Source organism: Aotus nancymaae, unplaced genomic scaffold (assembly GCF_030222135.1).
Source record: "Aotus nancymaae isolate 86718 unplaced genomic scaffold, 86718_ANA_hifiasm-v0.15.2.pri h1tg000064l_0, whole genome shotgun sequence".
Classification (NCBI taxonomy): domain Eukaryota; kingdom Metazoa; phylum Chordata; class Mammalia; order Primates; family Aotidae; genus Aotus; species Aotus nancymaae.
The window spans coordinates 1,641,794-1,655,257 of NW_026988478.1; the positions used below are offsets into that span (position 1 = coordinate 1,641,794).

Genomic DNA, 13,464 nt, shown 5'->3' on the forward strand with positions numbered 1-13,464 from the left:
GTGCTCTTATGAACAGTGTTGCAATGAACGTGCAGTCCAAGTGTCTTTTTGGCAGGACAATTTATTTTCCTTTGAGTGTATCCCCAGTAATACAGTAATGGGATTGCTGGGTTGACTGGTAATTCTGTTTTTAGTTCCTTGAAAAATCTCCAAACTGCTTTCCACAGTGGCTGAGCTAATTTACATTCCCATCATCAGTGTGTAAGCATTCTCTTTTCTCTGCAACCGTGCCAACGTGTTATTTTTTGACTTTTTAATAATAGCCGTTCTAACTTGTGTGAGATGGGATCTCACTGTGGTTTTGATTTGCATTTCTCTGGTGGTCAGTGATGATGAGCGTTTTTTTCAGCAGTTTGTGGCTGCTGCTGTGTCTTCTTCTGAGAAGTGTCTTGTTCATGACCTCTGCCCACTTTTTAATGGGGGTTGTTTTTTTTCTCATTGATTTGTTTAAATTCCTTGTGGATTTTGGATATTATTTCTTTGTCAAATGCATAGTTGGCGAATATTTTTCCCATTCTATAGATTGTTTACTCTGTTTATTGTTTTTTGTTATTGTTTTCTTTGTTTTTCTGTGCGGAAGCTCTTTAGTTTAATTAGATGATGACCAACCCCAGCTCCCATCTGGGGAAGTCACCTACTCTTTCTAAGCCTCAGTTGCTCCATCTGCAAAATGGGGAGAATGACAGAAACTACTAGCCCTGCATCATAGAATTTTTCTGCAGATTCTGCTTGGAGCTACTGCATACGACGCACTCTACCATGATAGCAGGCAGAGTCGGCCCCAGTAAATGTGGTCTGCAGCAGCTATCCCTGAGATTGGCAGCAGCAGCAGTGGCAACCCTGCCACCCTTGCAGCAGCTTGGCAGTTTCCTGGGCCAGCTGTTGCCTGCAGCCCTAGATTATGTTCGGTCTCCTAAATGCCCTGTCCGCCTTCTTCCTCTGACTCTGGGCAGCTCGCCTTGCCTTCCAACAAACAGAGACACCAGGACCCTCCTGGTGATTCTCTCCCTGTTCAATGCCCTCCCCTCCTCCATTTCTGGCTCCGAGCAGGGGCAAAGTCTCCTCCTCCTTCATCTCCCTGCACGCCCCCTGGTCTCCCGTGACCCTCCCTTCTTGTCTAATCCCTCCTTGCAGGCTCCTTCTTGGGCCTTCACATAGGCTCTGACTTCCTGATCTTGGAGAACTGCTGTCCGGCCAACCCACCAAAGCTCCCCTCCCACCTGGCCCTGCCAGACGTGTCTGTGGGAACCTCCTTCTTCACCATTCATCTGTTCTTAGCCCCTTACGGCCTGGCTTTTGCCCTGAAGCTGTTGAAATTGTTTTCCTAGCAGCCTCTGATAACCCACATGAAAGAACCTGTTCTCACTGGTCCTTCTCCCCAGACTCTGTCCAACCAGCTCCTCTTTCTCAACATCACCCTTGGCCGACTTGATTCTCTGATTCTTCTTTTACCTTTGTCTTCTAGTCAAGACTTCCTTGGTTGTAAGCAGAGCAAGAACAAATGCACTAAGTCGTAGTTCCAGGCATGCAAAAAGATAATATTATTTTACTATTTTCTGTTCTGATTTTATCTAGTGAAACGCAGTAAATGTGGCCAAATTAAGGAGGTTTCATTGTCTCACTTCTCCCAACATGGGAAGGGGGTGGTTCTTCTTTACTCGAGGAACAGAGGTACCACCAGTGCCGGGCTCACGTGTGGCCCGGCCTTGAAGAAAATAGGGAAGCTTGAGAAACGGGAGTCAAAGCAAGCAGGACTCAGGATTCCATGGTGCTTTCTTTGTTCAGCAGATGGGTTATGGAGGGTGCTGAGCGCGGGCCTTTCAGGAGCTCTTGAGACAGGGTAACAGGGGGTGCCCGCTGACCTGAAGGAGCCAGGTGCAGGGCGGTGGGAGCCCAGAAGGGAGAGGAGGAGGAGAACGCCAGCTAGGATCTGCTTAGCATCTGCTCAAGCCACAGCTTTGTCCCGGCCTCACACCTCCTGCCATGCCCGCTCCAGCCACTCCCGGCTAAGACTTGGGCTCCAATAACATGGAGAACGTAAGAAGGGGCAGACGGGAGGGACAGGGAAAATGCAGTGGGGGCAGAGAATAAATGCTTCCCCCCAGGGCCTCGGAGAAAGCATCTCCAAGAGGTCGCCCTGCAGCGGGACTTGAAAGAAAAGGTAAGAGCCCCATGTGAAAATCAACCCCCTGGCTGAGGTTTTGCTTCCTTTTTCTGAAAGTCAGGCAGCACTGAGAAAAGAGAAAAGCCGTCTTGTACGGGGGGTGGCCTACGTAGTTCTCCCGACAGCTGCGCCTGCAGTCTGTGTCGTTACGTGGATCAGGATGCCCCTCAGGACGCAGTTAGACCAGAAGCCTCCATCTGGTATTCTGAACTGAAAGGTCCTGCATTGGTGAAGTTGGCTGGAAAAGTTTGCTGTGGACGGTAGAGGGCAGTGACAACCATGGATGTGAACTGGCCAGCTCTTTTGAATTTGTGAGGCTGAACTTTGCCAGCAGTAGGCAGACTTGTTACGGAAAGATCCTTAAATGCTCTGTGCGGAGGGGAGGGGATGGTGGGGGGGTGGAGGGTGGGCAGTTTGCAAGCTCGCTTGCTTTCAGTCAAAAGCACCCGAAAGAAACTTCCTGGAGAAATTGAGTGTTTAATGTCAAGCATTTGTGTAAAGCCGCTACAAAGAAGACCTCTTTATCACCCTGGCATTTTTTCCTGTTCCATCAAATACAGAATGAAGTCCAGAAAAACACAGACTGATTTAACATGCTGGTCACACGGCACAACTTTGAAACGTGCCTTGGCACTAGGGGCCAACACTCTTTTGAGGCTGTTTCTTAGCTGGAGTCATTTCAGCGTTTTCACATGGGCTTTCTTCATTTCCGACGTCTTTTTCGGGAAGTGATCTGCAGTTATCTCTGCGTCTGTTCAGGCCAAGTTCTCTCTCCTGTGACAGCATTGTTCTGGTGTTGTCGTAACCGCTCCTGCTGTTTGTGCTCGTGTGTGTGTATGTATGTGTCTGTGTGTGTCTGTGTGTGTATGTGTGCATGTGTTTTTAAAACCCCACCATGCCCAGAATCACAGTTGAGTTTCTCTGAGCTGACCGACCATCACATGTCCTTCGTCATGCTTAGCAGTGGTGACCTGGTGGCAGGCGGTGGAGCATAGGGGTGGGTACAAAAGAAGTCAAAGGAAGGCTGCATTCCTGGTCTCTGCAGAACTGAGAGGCAGTAAGGGACTGAAACATCCAGTCACCAAGCCCCACGTCTGGAAATTATCCTGGGTCCCTCCCTCTCATTCATCTCAACAGACAGCCTGGCACAGAACCAGAGCCCCACAGGTTCTACCTGGGATTCTTTCTAGCCCGTCTCCTCCTCTGCCTCTTTGGCCCTGCCTCGGTTGAGGCCTCGCAGGTGATCATCAGTCTTCCTGACCATCTCCCCTGCCTTCCGTCAGGCCCCTGCTGAGCCAATCCACGTGGCCCAGGAAGCAAGCTCTAACACACACATGTGCACACCACCCACTCATGTGCACGCACACACATGTGTGACTGGACCACGCTGCTCCCTGCCCCAATCAAATCAATTCCAAACCCTGTAACAAGCATTTCAAGTGCTTCACAATAGGCGTGCAGATGGCACTCAATCGGGGTGGATGTTATTAGCCTCCCTCCCGAGACACCTCCCAGCGCCGCGTGCTTCCAGTTACTCCTGGGGACTTGATTCCGGCTACCTTGAAATGCCCCCTTCATGACTTCTTGCTCACTTCTCAGGCTGAGTAAAAGCCCCTGTCCGGGGAGCATGGGGGAAAATTGACAGCATCCGGCCAGCCTCCTGCACCTCGCCGGCAGGAAGCTGGGCTTGATGCGTTCACTTTCGCCTCCCCAGCCATTGTCGCTCAGCTAATGGAGGGTGGCGCTGGCTGCGGTGGGAACCCACTTCCCTCCTGTGCTGCCAGTCCGTTTTCTCCTGAGCAGCCGTGCTTTCTTCCTCTCTGGAATTTGCAAGCACACGGAGGTTTATTTTTATACCATTGCCGTGAAATGTCTGAGAAAACTCCCCAGGGCTCTTCTCAGGATGGGGCAGCCTGCCGGTCAGCACTTTCTCTTCCACACGTGCCCAGCTGTGGCAGCAGAAACCGAAGGTTGTGGGATGGAGATGCCGATGTTCCGACCACAGAGGCAGGCGGATAGGACCCTGGGGGTTTGCCAGCCATACCTGCGACCTGATTTTCTATTTCCCAGTGAAAGAGCTTTCTCTGTTCTAGGAGCCCAAAAAGGAATAGAAGTGAAAGCAAACTGCCAGCCTAATGCCAAGAGCCCTTATCACGGCCTTTATGCACATTAGAAACATGGGCCCTTCCTCCCCAAAACACAGACCTGCACCAGGGTGCATGGCGTGTGAGTGGGGAGGGCTGGGTTTGTGCTCCGCTTCGCCCCTCGGCCGGGCACCCAGGGCACGGCTGCATGACTCCACACAGTGGTCCGGGCCTGCCTCTGAGATTCGGGGCCGGGGTGGACACAGCTGAGCCACAGGTAGGAGTGGTTGTCATTTCCTGGAAGAATGTTTGTGGGTTGAAGGTCGGGCTCTGGGGAAGGGATAGAGAATGGTTCAAGGATTCCTGCCATCATGGGGAGTTCACTGCTTCCACCCCACACAAATCCCAAGCCTGGGTGGGGCCCTCCACATTCTCGCCAAGTCTGTGCTTTTGCTGACAGTTACAATTTTGTTACAGTTTGTGTTGCTGTGTATTTACAGTTTTGTTATAGTTTTCTAGCCATGCATTCTTGGTGGTTCCTCCTCAGAAAGCTGGTCCACCTTCCACACCTGCCCCTCCCCACCAGCCACTTCCTCACACTAAATAACAAAGGTTTCCTCTTCCACCCTGCCCTCACTTCCTACCCGCCGAATATCTAGCCAGCCCTCCCTGCATCCCAGACCCAGATGAGGGGAGGTGGCCTGTGAGCAGTTCCTCCATGGGGTTCCCTGGCACCCTGTCCGGGACACAGCCATGGGTAAAAAGAGTGGGACCACGAACATGTCAGAGGAGACCCCACTGTGAGTCTTCTTGTTTCAGAGAAGACAGTGGAAGTAAACAATGGAAATCCAGAACCTTCCTGATTAATGCCGACACATGAGAGAGTGTTTTTCTTGGTTTTAAATATTGCTCAACCACACAATGTTTGTGGCCATAATCGCAGCGTGCATAATATATTGTGCTGCACCTGAACGTTTTCACACCTTTGATCCTACCTTCCTGTGTTTCTGGATGGTCTTCACAGTGGTTGCTGTCAGTGCTGTGGAATAGCCACTCAGGAAATTAATACTCAGTATTTACAAAGTCACTCCCCATTACAGCCAACCTTGCATGGGTAGCTCTTACTTACTTCCACTGAATAATTTCCTTACTACAGCCCAGCAGCAGGATGATCACCTGGGAGAGTGTGAGCAAGTCCACACTCCCTCATCTGGGTCACCATATTGTTTTCTTTTTTTTTTGAGACTGAGTCTCACTCTGTCACCTAGTGCAGTGGCGTGATCTCGGCTCACTGCAACCTCTGCCTCCCAGGTTCGGGTGATTCTCCTGCCTCAGCCCTGCTAGCAGCTGGGATTATAGGCACGCATCACCACACCTGGCTTATTTTTGTATTTTTAGTAGAGATGGGGTTTCCCCATGTTGGCCAGGCTGGTCTTGAACTCCAGACCTCAGGTGATCCACCTGCCTTGGCCTCCTCAAGTGCTGGGATTACAGGCGTGAGCCACCTCACCTGGTCTACCATATTGTTTTCTGAAAAGGTCGTGCCATGCACACTTCCCCAACACAATGTGACCCTGGTAGTTTGAATGTAAAGCCACCTTGTTAAACACATTTTTACCAGCTTAGCAGTTCAAAAATTATACTTCAAAGGTGTTTTAGTTTACATTTATTTTGATTATTTTAATGGCGAGATGTTTCCCTAACTTGCTTATTTTAGCTATTACATATATGTTGTTATATGTAGATTATGTGTACGTGTAGTATGTGTGTATTTGTCCTTTTATTTATTTATTTATGGTTTGAATTGTCTGTTCACATGCTTTAAATTGATTTGTGGGCTGGGAGTAATGTCTGTTAATAATTTGATTTGCATAGTACCGCTAATATTTTTTTTGCCTGTCCTCCTTAATGATATTTACAATTGAAGAGGATCCTGTCATTTGCCCCATTTTTAGGCTCAGAGCTTTAGAGTTCACTTTACCTTGAAAACAGCTCCATTTTGAAACGTAAAGCAGCCATTTCCCCCAGCAAGTCATTTTCTTCCCCAAATGCAGGAGGCAGCAACGCCTCTTGGAGTCAGAAGTATCAGGTCAGACCCTGGCTCTGTTCTGTCACGGCCACTTGCCAGTTGGCTGACCTTGACAATCACATAACCTCTTTGAACTTCAGTTTCTTAATTTTAATATGGGGGTAGAGTAACACCGTGAACGCGTAGTGTGAGGATTGGACAAGCGAATGTAAACACTGGCCCGTTTATGGCTAAGCGTTAGCTGAAGCCAGCTGCTTCATTCAGCATTAAACCCTACTGCTTTTCTGAATTTGCCTTAAAATATTTGTTCTATGATATCTTTTGACCCTGCATAAAATAAATTTACATGCCAAAATTTATTTCTTAAATAGTGGAGTGTGGTAGCCTAAACATGAAATGCAGTGTCTGGAGTGTTGATTTAGGGCATTAAAAATAAAATAATACAATTTAAAATGGAAAGCAATGTAGAGATCCATCAGCTATCACCCACCCTGCCTCTGAGGTGTGGGAAAAGTCCTGGCTTAGCCCTGTTGCCACCCCTTCTGTTCTTCGTGACCCTCTTTGTTGTCTTCTTATTTCACAGGCAGCTTCAGCAACAGCAGGCAGAATTGGAAGTGCACCAGAGAGATGGATTGTCATCATATGACTTATCCCAGGTGACTTTCTGGAAAACCCTTTCCCTGTTGGAATTGTCTCCAACCCAATGGACTGGGGACTCAATTCAGCCCTGAGCTTGAGCCCCTCAGCCCAAAGGGTGCTGTTGCCCCATCTACCCACTACAATGCAAAGAGCAGACCTACAGGTGCCCTGGGGGTCTGCTGCTGTCCCTCCTCCCTACAGAATCGAGCCATGAAGAATGTGTGAGGACAGGTGCAGAACCAGGGGCCATAGTCAACCCAAGGGCTGAAGGACATTTCTGAGGGCTGTGCGTGAACTCTAGTGCAGACATGCTCAGAAGCCAACAAGAGCAGCTTCTGATCCCCTTGGCTGTTTCCCCATCTCTGTCTGTGTCCCCTTCTTCCTCAGTGCGCCTCTTCCTGTCATGCTCTGAGCCTCCCTCTTCACCAGCTCAGCCTCCTTTCCGTCCCCCGTCTCCTCCTTTCTCTTCTCACTGCTTCTGGTTGCTGGCCAGACAGAATCCACATGGGTTGACATTTGTCCCCTTTCCTAAGTGAAACATCGTGTCCCCTTTTTCTGATATTTAGAGTAAGTTGACTGTTGTTCATTTCTTTCTCTCTAAGAAAGTAATCAGGGTGGCTCTGTTGTCCTTGCTGTGACCTTCAGTTCCCCCCACCCTCTGGCTGTTCTTGGCTTTCACATATAGAAAAGCTTCCCACCCGATAAAATGTTCCAGCTCAAAATGCCAGTGATTCCAGAGGGAGGGGGCTCTGATGAAGGAGGGCTGGTGGCTGCTGGGGACGCGCGTTCTGTGCCTTACGCATGAGTTGCTGTTGTGTTTTAATGCGCAAACAGGTCCCCGTCCCCAACCTACCATCCGGTGTTCATGAGGCCGGGAAGTCCGTGGAAAAGGCAGATGCAATCTTCTCCCAGGAAAGAGATCCTCGGTTTGCTGAAATGTTTGCAGGAATCAGTGCATGTAAGTTTCCAAATGGCACAGGTTTTGAGAGTGTGAGATGTACAGTTGCTTTCAGGCCATCTACAGACAGCCACTCTTAGAAAGAGGGGGCCACGGAAGGTGAGTTTTGAGTAACCCAGGTAGGGTATAAAAATACATGAGTTGGAATGAATTCTCTCTACTGCTGGCCTTGCCTCTTACGTGTCAATTACCCAGGGTAACCAACCTGGGGCCTGGCAGCTCATCGTTAAAATGTGAGCAGTTGGAACAAATGAGCTCTGTTATTCCATTGTGCTGTTTAGTTTTATCAAGCCAAGACCTGTCTCTGTAAAAAGTTGCAGTTCAATCCCTAACACACAGAGGACCACATTTTAAAATCAAAATACACAGTAAAAAAGAAAAACAAAAATGATCCTCTATCCCACCACCTGGATATAACTGTTTTTAACTTTTTAAAGTATGTTCTTTCTATCTTTTTCTACACAATATATTCTTTTTTTACATGAAATTGAGCTCACAGGAGCTTACTTTTTTCACACAACAGTTTATTATGAACATATTTCCAGATTATTAGACAACCTATGTCTTTTTTGTCACTTGCGTAGAGTTCATGTGATTGATCCTCTCTGCTGGTCATTAGGCTGTCTACCTATGTCAGTACTGCTGTTAGAGGGACAGTGTGGTTCTAACTTAAGGTGTCACATGGGGCTGGCATGTCCAGCTGCCTCACTCTCCCGCTCAGATTGCCACCGAAATAAACAAAATATAAAATTTGGAAATATCTTTGTTGGTTCCCAAATCAGAAGAAAGATTCTATTTTCGTGTGGTCAAGGAATTTTGACAAGATACACTGGAGTCAGGATGCGTGGAGGGGAGAAACCAGTTGGCTTGTGAAGAGGAAGCAGGGGGAACTCTGTCGCTGGAGGGAAGCCCAGTTGTGTCCACCTGGGGCTAACAAGCTGAAGACAGTGAAGCCCCGAGGCGAGGACAGATAGGCCTGTGGCAGGAGGGAAGGGAGCACACCTCGGCCCTCCGATGCCAGCATGTTGGTGGAAGGTCAGAGCCTCCAGGAGCTGGAGCTGCCTCCTGTGAGGGCAGCGATTCCCAACGCAGCACCAAGTCCCGTTGTCAGCACACAACAAAAAAATGACCTCTCAGCACAACAGGGGAGCCCCCCGCTCTTGGCTCCCATGGCCACCCAAACGTGCCATCCACCTACATCCGTATTTCCTCAGTTTTTCTAGAGAAATATCATTTCATCCAATAAGAGGAGACAACAGCACATCAGAAAGGTTTTTTTCTTCTCTAGATAAGCCTGAAATATTTGACCAGAGACCCACAACATCTCGGAGAAATCCAAACATAGACATTTTCCATAGAGCTAGCAAAACAGAGAAAAAAAAAAAGACAGACAAGAAGAAAAAAGAGGAGAAAGGGTCCAAAGGAAGGAATGAGAACAAATGTCCTTCTTTGGAAACAAGTTTTTCTGATAAAGAGGAGAAGGTTCAGAGAATCTTCAGTATCTCTTCTCTAGGTGATTCCAGGCCATGCTGCACGTCTGAGAATGAGTTATTTGAGGTGGGGAAGGTAGTGTTTAATAAAGTGGGTCAGCACAAAGCAGGCTAGTGTTGCAGAAATCCAAGTCAGTGAATTAGAAACGTGAATTTTCCCAAAATACAAAAACTTGGGTTTTTCAAGTGAAAGAGCGCAATGAATACCAGACAAAAATTTCAAAGAAACTCACACCTAGACATAATCTGTTTTATTTACCTGTTTAAATTTGAAGAAAGGAAGAAAAATCCTGCAAACATTGAGATTTTAAAAATTGCCTTATTTACAAAGGGAAGTCATTTGCTAACCTTCACCAAGATATTAAATGCCAGAAGTCTTGGGAAGGTGGTAGGGATCGGGATGGAAGCACAGGAATAAATAGAGAATTTGGAAGAATATGTGACCCTGAAATTTTCCACCAGCCAAGCTGCTTTCCTATTTGGAGGACAACAGAAAGATGTTCACAAACATACGCTGTCTACACATTCTTCTTGCAAAAAAACGACTTGTAAAATTTTACTTGTTTATGAAATGAATCAAAATATAGAACACAAGAATGGAAGTGATAGGTTGGAAAAGCAGTGAGGATGAAAAATGAAACTAATACAACTGAAAATTAACATAAAAATTATTAGAAGATACAAAACACAGAAACATTAAATAAAAATTAGAGTCTAAAACCTCAAATCAAGAAATTCAAAGATTCCTTCACCAGAGATCCAGACTCATTTTGGAGTGGAGATAGTATAAATAAATAGATAAAGATTTATCGTCAGTGAACGTCAAGAATGAAAATATGTTGACTCCCAATCAGTAGCTCCTGAAGAATATGCTGCCAAAATATGATAATGAAAACAAGCTGGAATGAGTGACGAAACCTGAAAGAGGGGTGGCGGAGACGCTCTGCAAACCCAAGAAGGAAAGCAGGATCGTCAGTGTCACCAAAGAAAAGTTCAAACTGTCCAGTGGGCAAAGAGGCTTATTTTATTTAGATACGAGATGTTAGAGACTGTAGGGATGAAATGGGCAGACATCTGAAGATTCTGGGGCACTGAGAGGGCATTTCGGAGAGCCCTGGGCACCTTTGTTGACTGAAGGAGGGACAGCTGTCACACCGGAGCCTGCTGCCTAGCACACTGTGACCATTCGTGCTCCCACTCCAAACCACCACACAAAGCACGTTCTTCCTCGTGTAAGAGCTAAACAGCCAGCAGGGTCTGGAGCCCGTTTCTTCAGCCTCTCCCTGTGGGTGAGCCGACTCTGCTCACCATTCCGCGGTGGCAGAAAATCATACGTTATTGCACCTCCTGGCCAGGGGCTGAGTGTTTTCAGTGTTAGAGGAGCTCAGTCTCTCAAAGAAACCCTAGTGGAAAGCCAAGACACGGGGGTCTGGGGCTGTGCCCTGGACGTCACCTGCTGCGGCACCTGCTGGGTGAGGGTGGCAGGGGTAGTCAAGTTCCAGGGCGGTAGGAAGACCCCTGGGCTCGCATTCATGTCCTGGGCCCTCTCTCACCGGCTCGGGGCTTTGGACAAGCCACACCTCACTTTTCTCATCTGTAACAAACAATAGCAAATTTTAATTGTTTGAACTCACTGAATTCTCCCTACAGCCCTCTGAGGAAGATACGATTATTCTCACCTTCTTTCTGTTGGGCAACTGAGGCAGGGGATGAGTAAATAACAGTCCAAGGTCGCACCTCTTACCTTGGAGCTGGGATGCAGACCCAGAGAGCTGAGCTCAGAGCCCGTCCTCTTCACGGGTACCCTGTGCTTCCTCACCCACAACTAGAGGACCTGGAATCCCTACTCCCCAGGGTTGGAAAGATTGGATAAAATAACACAAACTCTCATTAATTTTTTTTTTTCTGAGGCAGAATCTTGCTCTGTTGCCCAGGCTGGAGTGCAGTGGCGTCATCTCGGCTCACTGCAGCCTCCGCCTCCTGGGCTCGAGCGATTCTCCTGCTTCAGCCTCCCGACTAGTTGGGACTACAGATGCCCACCACCATGCCTGGCTAATTTTTGTATTTTTAGTGGAGATGAGGTTTCACCACGTTGGCCAGGCTGGTTTTGAACTCCTGACCTCAAGTGATCTGCTCGCCTCAGCTGCCCAAAGTGCTGGGATTACAGATGTGAGCCACCGCGCCCTGGCCTCGTTAATTCTTTTCATCTTTCCCACTCTTCAAGCAGCCTGTGGCCTAGCCTAGGGGTCAAGAACAAGAGCCCAGTGCCCTCATGCCAGGGAGGCTCCAGGGGAGATGAGGAGGCAGAAGGAGAGGCAAGGCCGAGGAGACTGCGTGCAGGTGGACTGCCCCGACTCCTGTCCTCCTGTGCCCGTGCCCACCCCTGCACCTGTTCTCGGGGCAGCTGCCTCAGCGGTCTACAGAGCAGGGAGGCTTTGCATGTAACACCTGCTCTGCTTTTCCTAGCGGAGAAGAAGATGATGAGCTCAGCCTCTACAGCAGGGACCCAGCAGATCTACTCCCAGGGAAGCCCGTTTCCCTCCGGACACTCCGGGAAGGCCTTCAGGTATGTGCCAGCGAGGGGAGCAGTGGCGTGGGAAGACGCACCCTCACCAAGAAAGCCCTGGGTCTCAGAACACAGCTCTGTAAGCATGAGTTGGTGGTTACCGGTGCTCAGGTCCTGGGCGAGACTGAGGATTCTGGTGGCTCTGCTTCTGCTCTGTGAGCCCTCCATGAGCTGCCATAGATTCCTGGTGTCAGTTACTCTTTCCTGGATGTGAACAGCACCAGCCGCTGTGTTCTGTAGCAGTGATTGGGAGAGGGGAGTCAGTTGCCTCTAGCTGGGATCCAAGCGAGGTGGGGCTGGGTACAGCTGACAAGGTACCAGGAAGTATCCTGCCATCTGCCACCCAGAGGCCACGGCCAAGTCCGAGGAAGAGTGGGCAGCTCAGTCCATCGTGCCTGGGCCTCATCCTAAAGGGCACTCGAGGCAGGGTGTCCAGCCTTCCCAAGGCGTGGTTCTTAGCATCAAGGGCATCTGGTAGGTCACTGAGGAAGTCCTCGTGTCATCACTGGAGGTGAGGCCTGGCTCCACTGACTTCTGGAGCCAGGAGCATACACTGGGAAGAGCAGCCAGAGAAGAGGTTGACAGCTCTTAGGGAGGGTGTATGGGCACTCACCTGCGCCCACCGAGCACCCTAAATTCCCTAGGAGAAGCGTCTCAGACCCCATGCCCAGCAGGGCAGGGCTCCTCCGGTGAGGTTGGCCAGAGCCTAAGCACAGCTTCCAGATGCTGGCCCAGACCAGGAAGGCAGGTGGGGTTTTCCACCCAGAGAGAGGGCCCTGCCAAGGGACTGCCCTAGCCACAAGGAATGCGGGTCTCCCTTCCACGCTGCTTTGTGGCCACCCTCCTGGAGAAGCGGCATGTAGCTTAGCAGCCGTGGCCCAGATTAGCAGACACAGCAATGACTCTGGCCATGCCTGCAGCTGAGTCTCACTGAATTGTACACTGCTTTGAGGTTCTGGGGAGCTCTGGCTGCAGGCAGCGGCTCTGGTCAGGGGACAACAGACAAGATGGCAGCTCTCAGTGAGCAGCCCCTAAACCATCGTCACTGCAGCTGGCGCTGCTCTGCTGAGCAATACTCAAGCCCTCCAGACTTCTCTTGGCCGCTGAGTTACTCGGCTACTCAGCACGCATTGACATCAGTCCATGCTGCGCCCAGTGCCAGCCCTGCCCGGGTGCTCGTGTTCATGGGGTCCTCGTGACACTTGCTGCTTGTCCTCCACTCCAGACAAAGGAGATCAGGGAGGGTGCAGCAGCAGTAGCAAGGAGGGGACAGTACCAAGGCGAGGGGACAGTCCAGGGTGGCATGACTCTTCAGTTAGGTCTGAAAGCAAAAGTCAGGTTCTGCCTCCTGACCAGGGCAGAGGCACAGGGGCCTGAGGAGTGTGCTGGTGAAGCCTGGGAAGAGGCGTTGCTGGGGGAGGCCCCACTAATGGGAGAAGCAGAGGATGCAACTGCGGCAGCCGTGGGGGCCATGCTGCAGAGGAGGACACCATCACTGACGACCTTTGGGAGAAGAGTGAGGCTGCAGACATGC

General features: G+C 49.6%; 1 protein-coding gene across 16 annotated transcripts in view; it reads left to right on the forward strand.

The window, feature by feature from the left end:
- ARNT2 (aryl hydrocarbon receptor nuclear translocator 2) overlaps positions 1–13,464 on the forward strand; it is a 185,419-nt gene that overhangs the window by 150,939 nt on the left and 21,016 nt on the right. For all 16 annotated transcript variants that reach the window (XM_064366132.1, XM_021674386.2, XM_021674380.2 and 13 more), the window contains exons 13-15: positions 6,861–6,933; positions 7,751–7,874; positions 11,831–11,930. In XM_064366132.1, the coding sequence (XP_064222202.1) occupies positions 6,861–6,933; positions 7,751–7,874; positions 11,831–11,930 (297 nt within the window). The remainder of the gene's footprint in view (positions 1–6,860; positions 6,934–7,750; positions 7,875–11,830; positions 11,931–13,464) is intronic.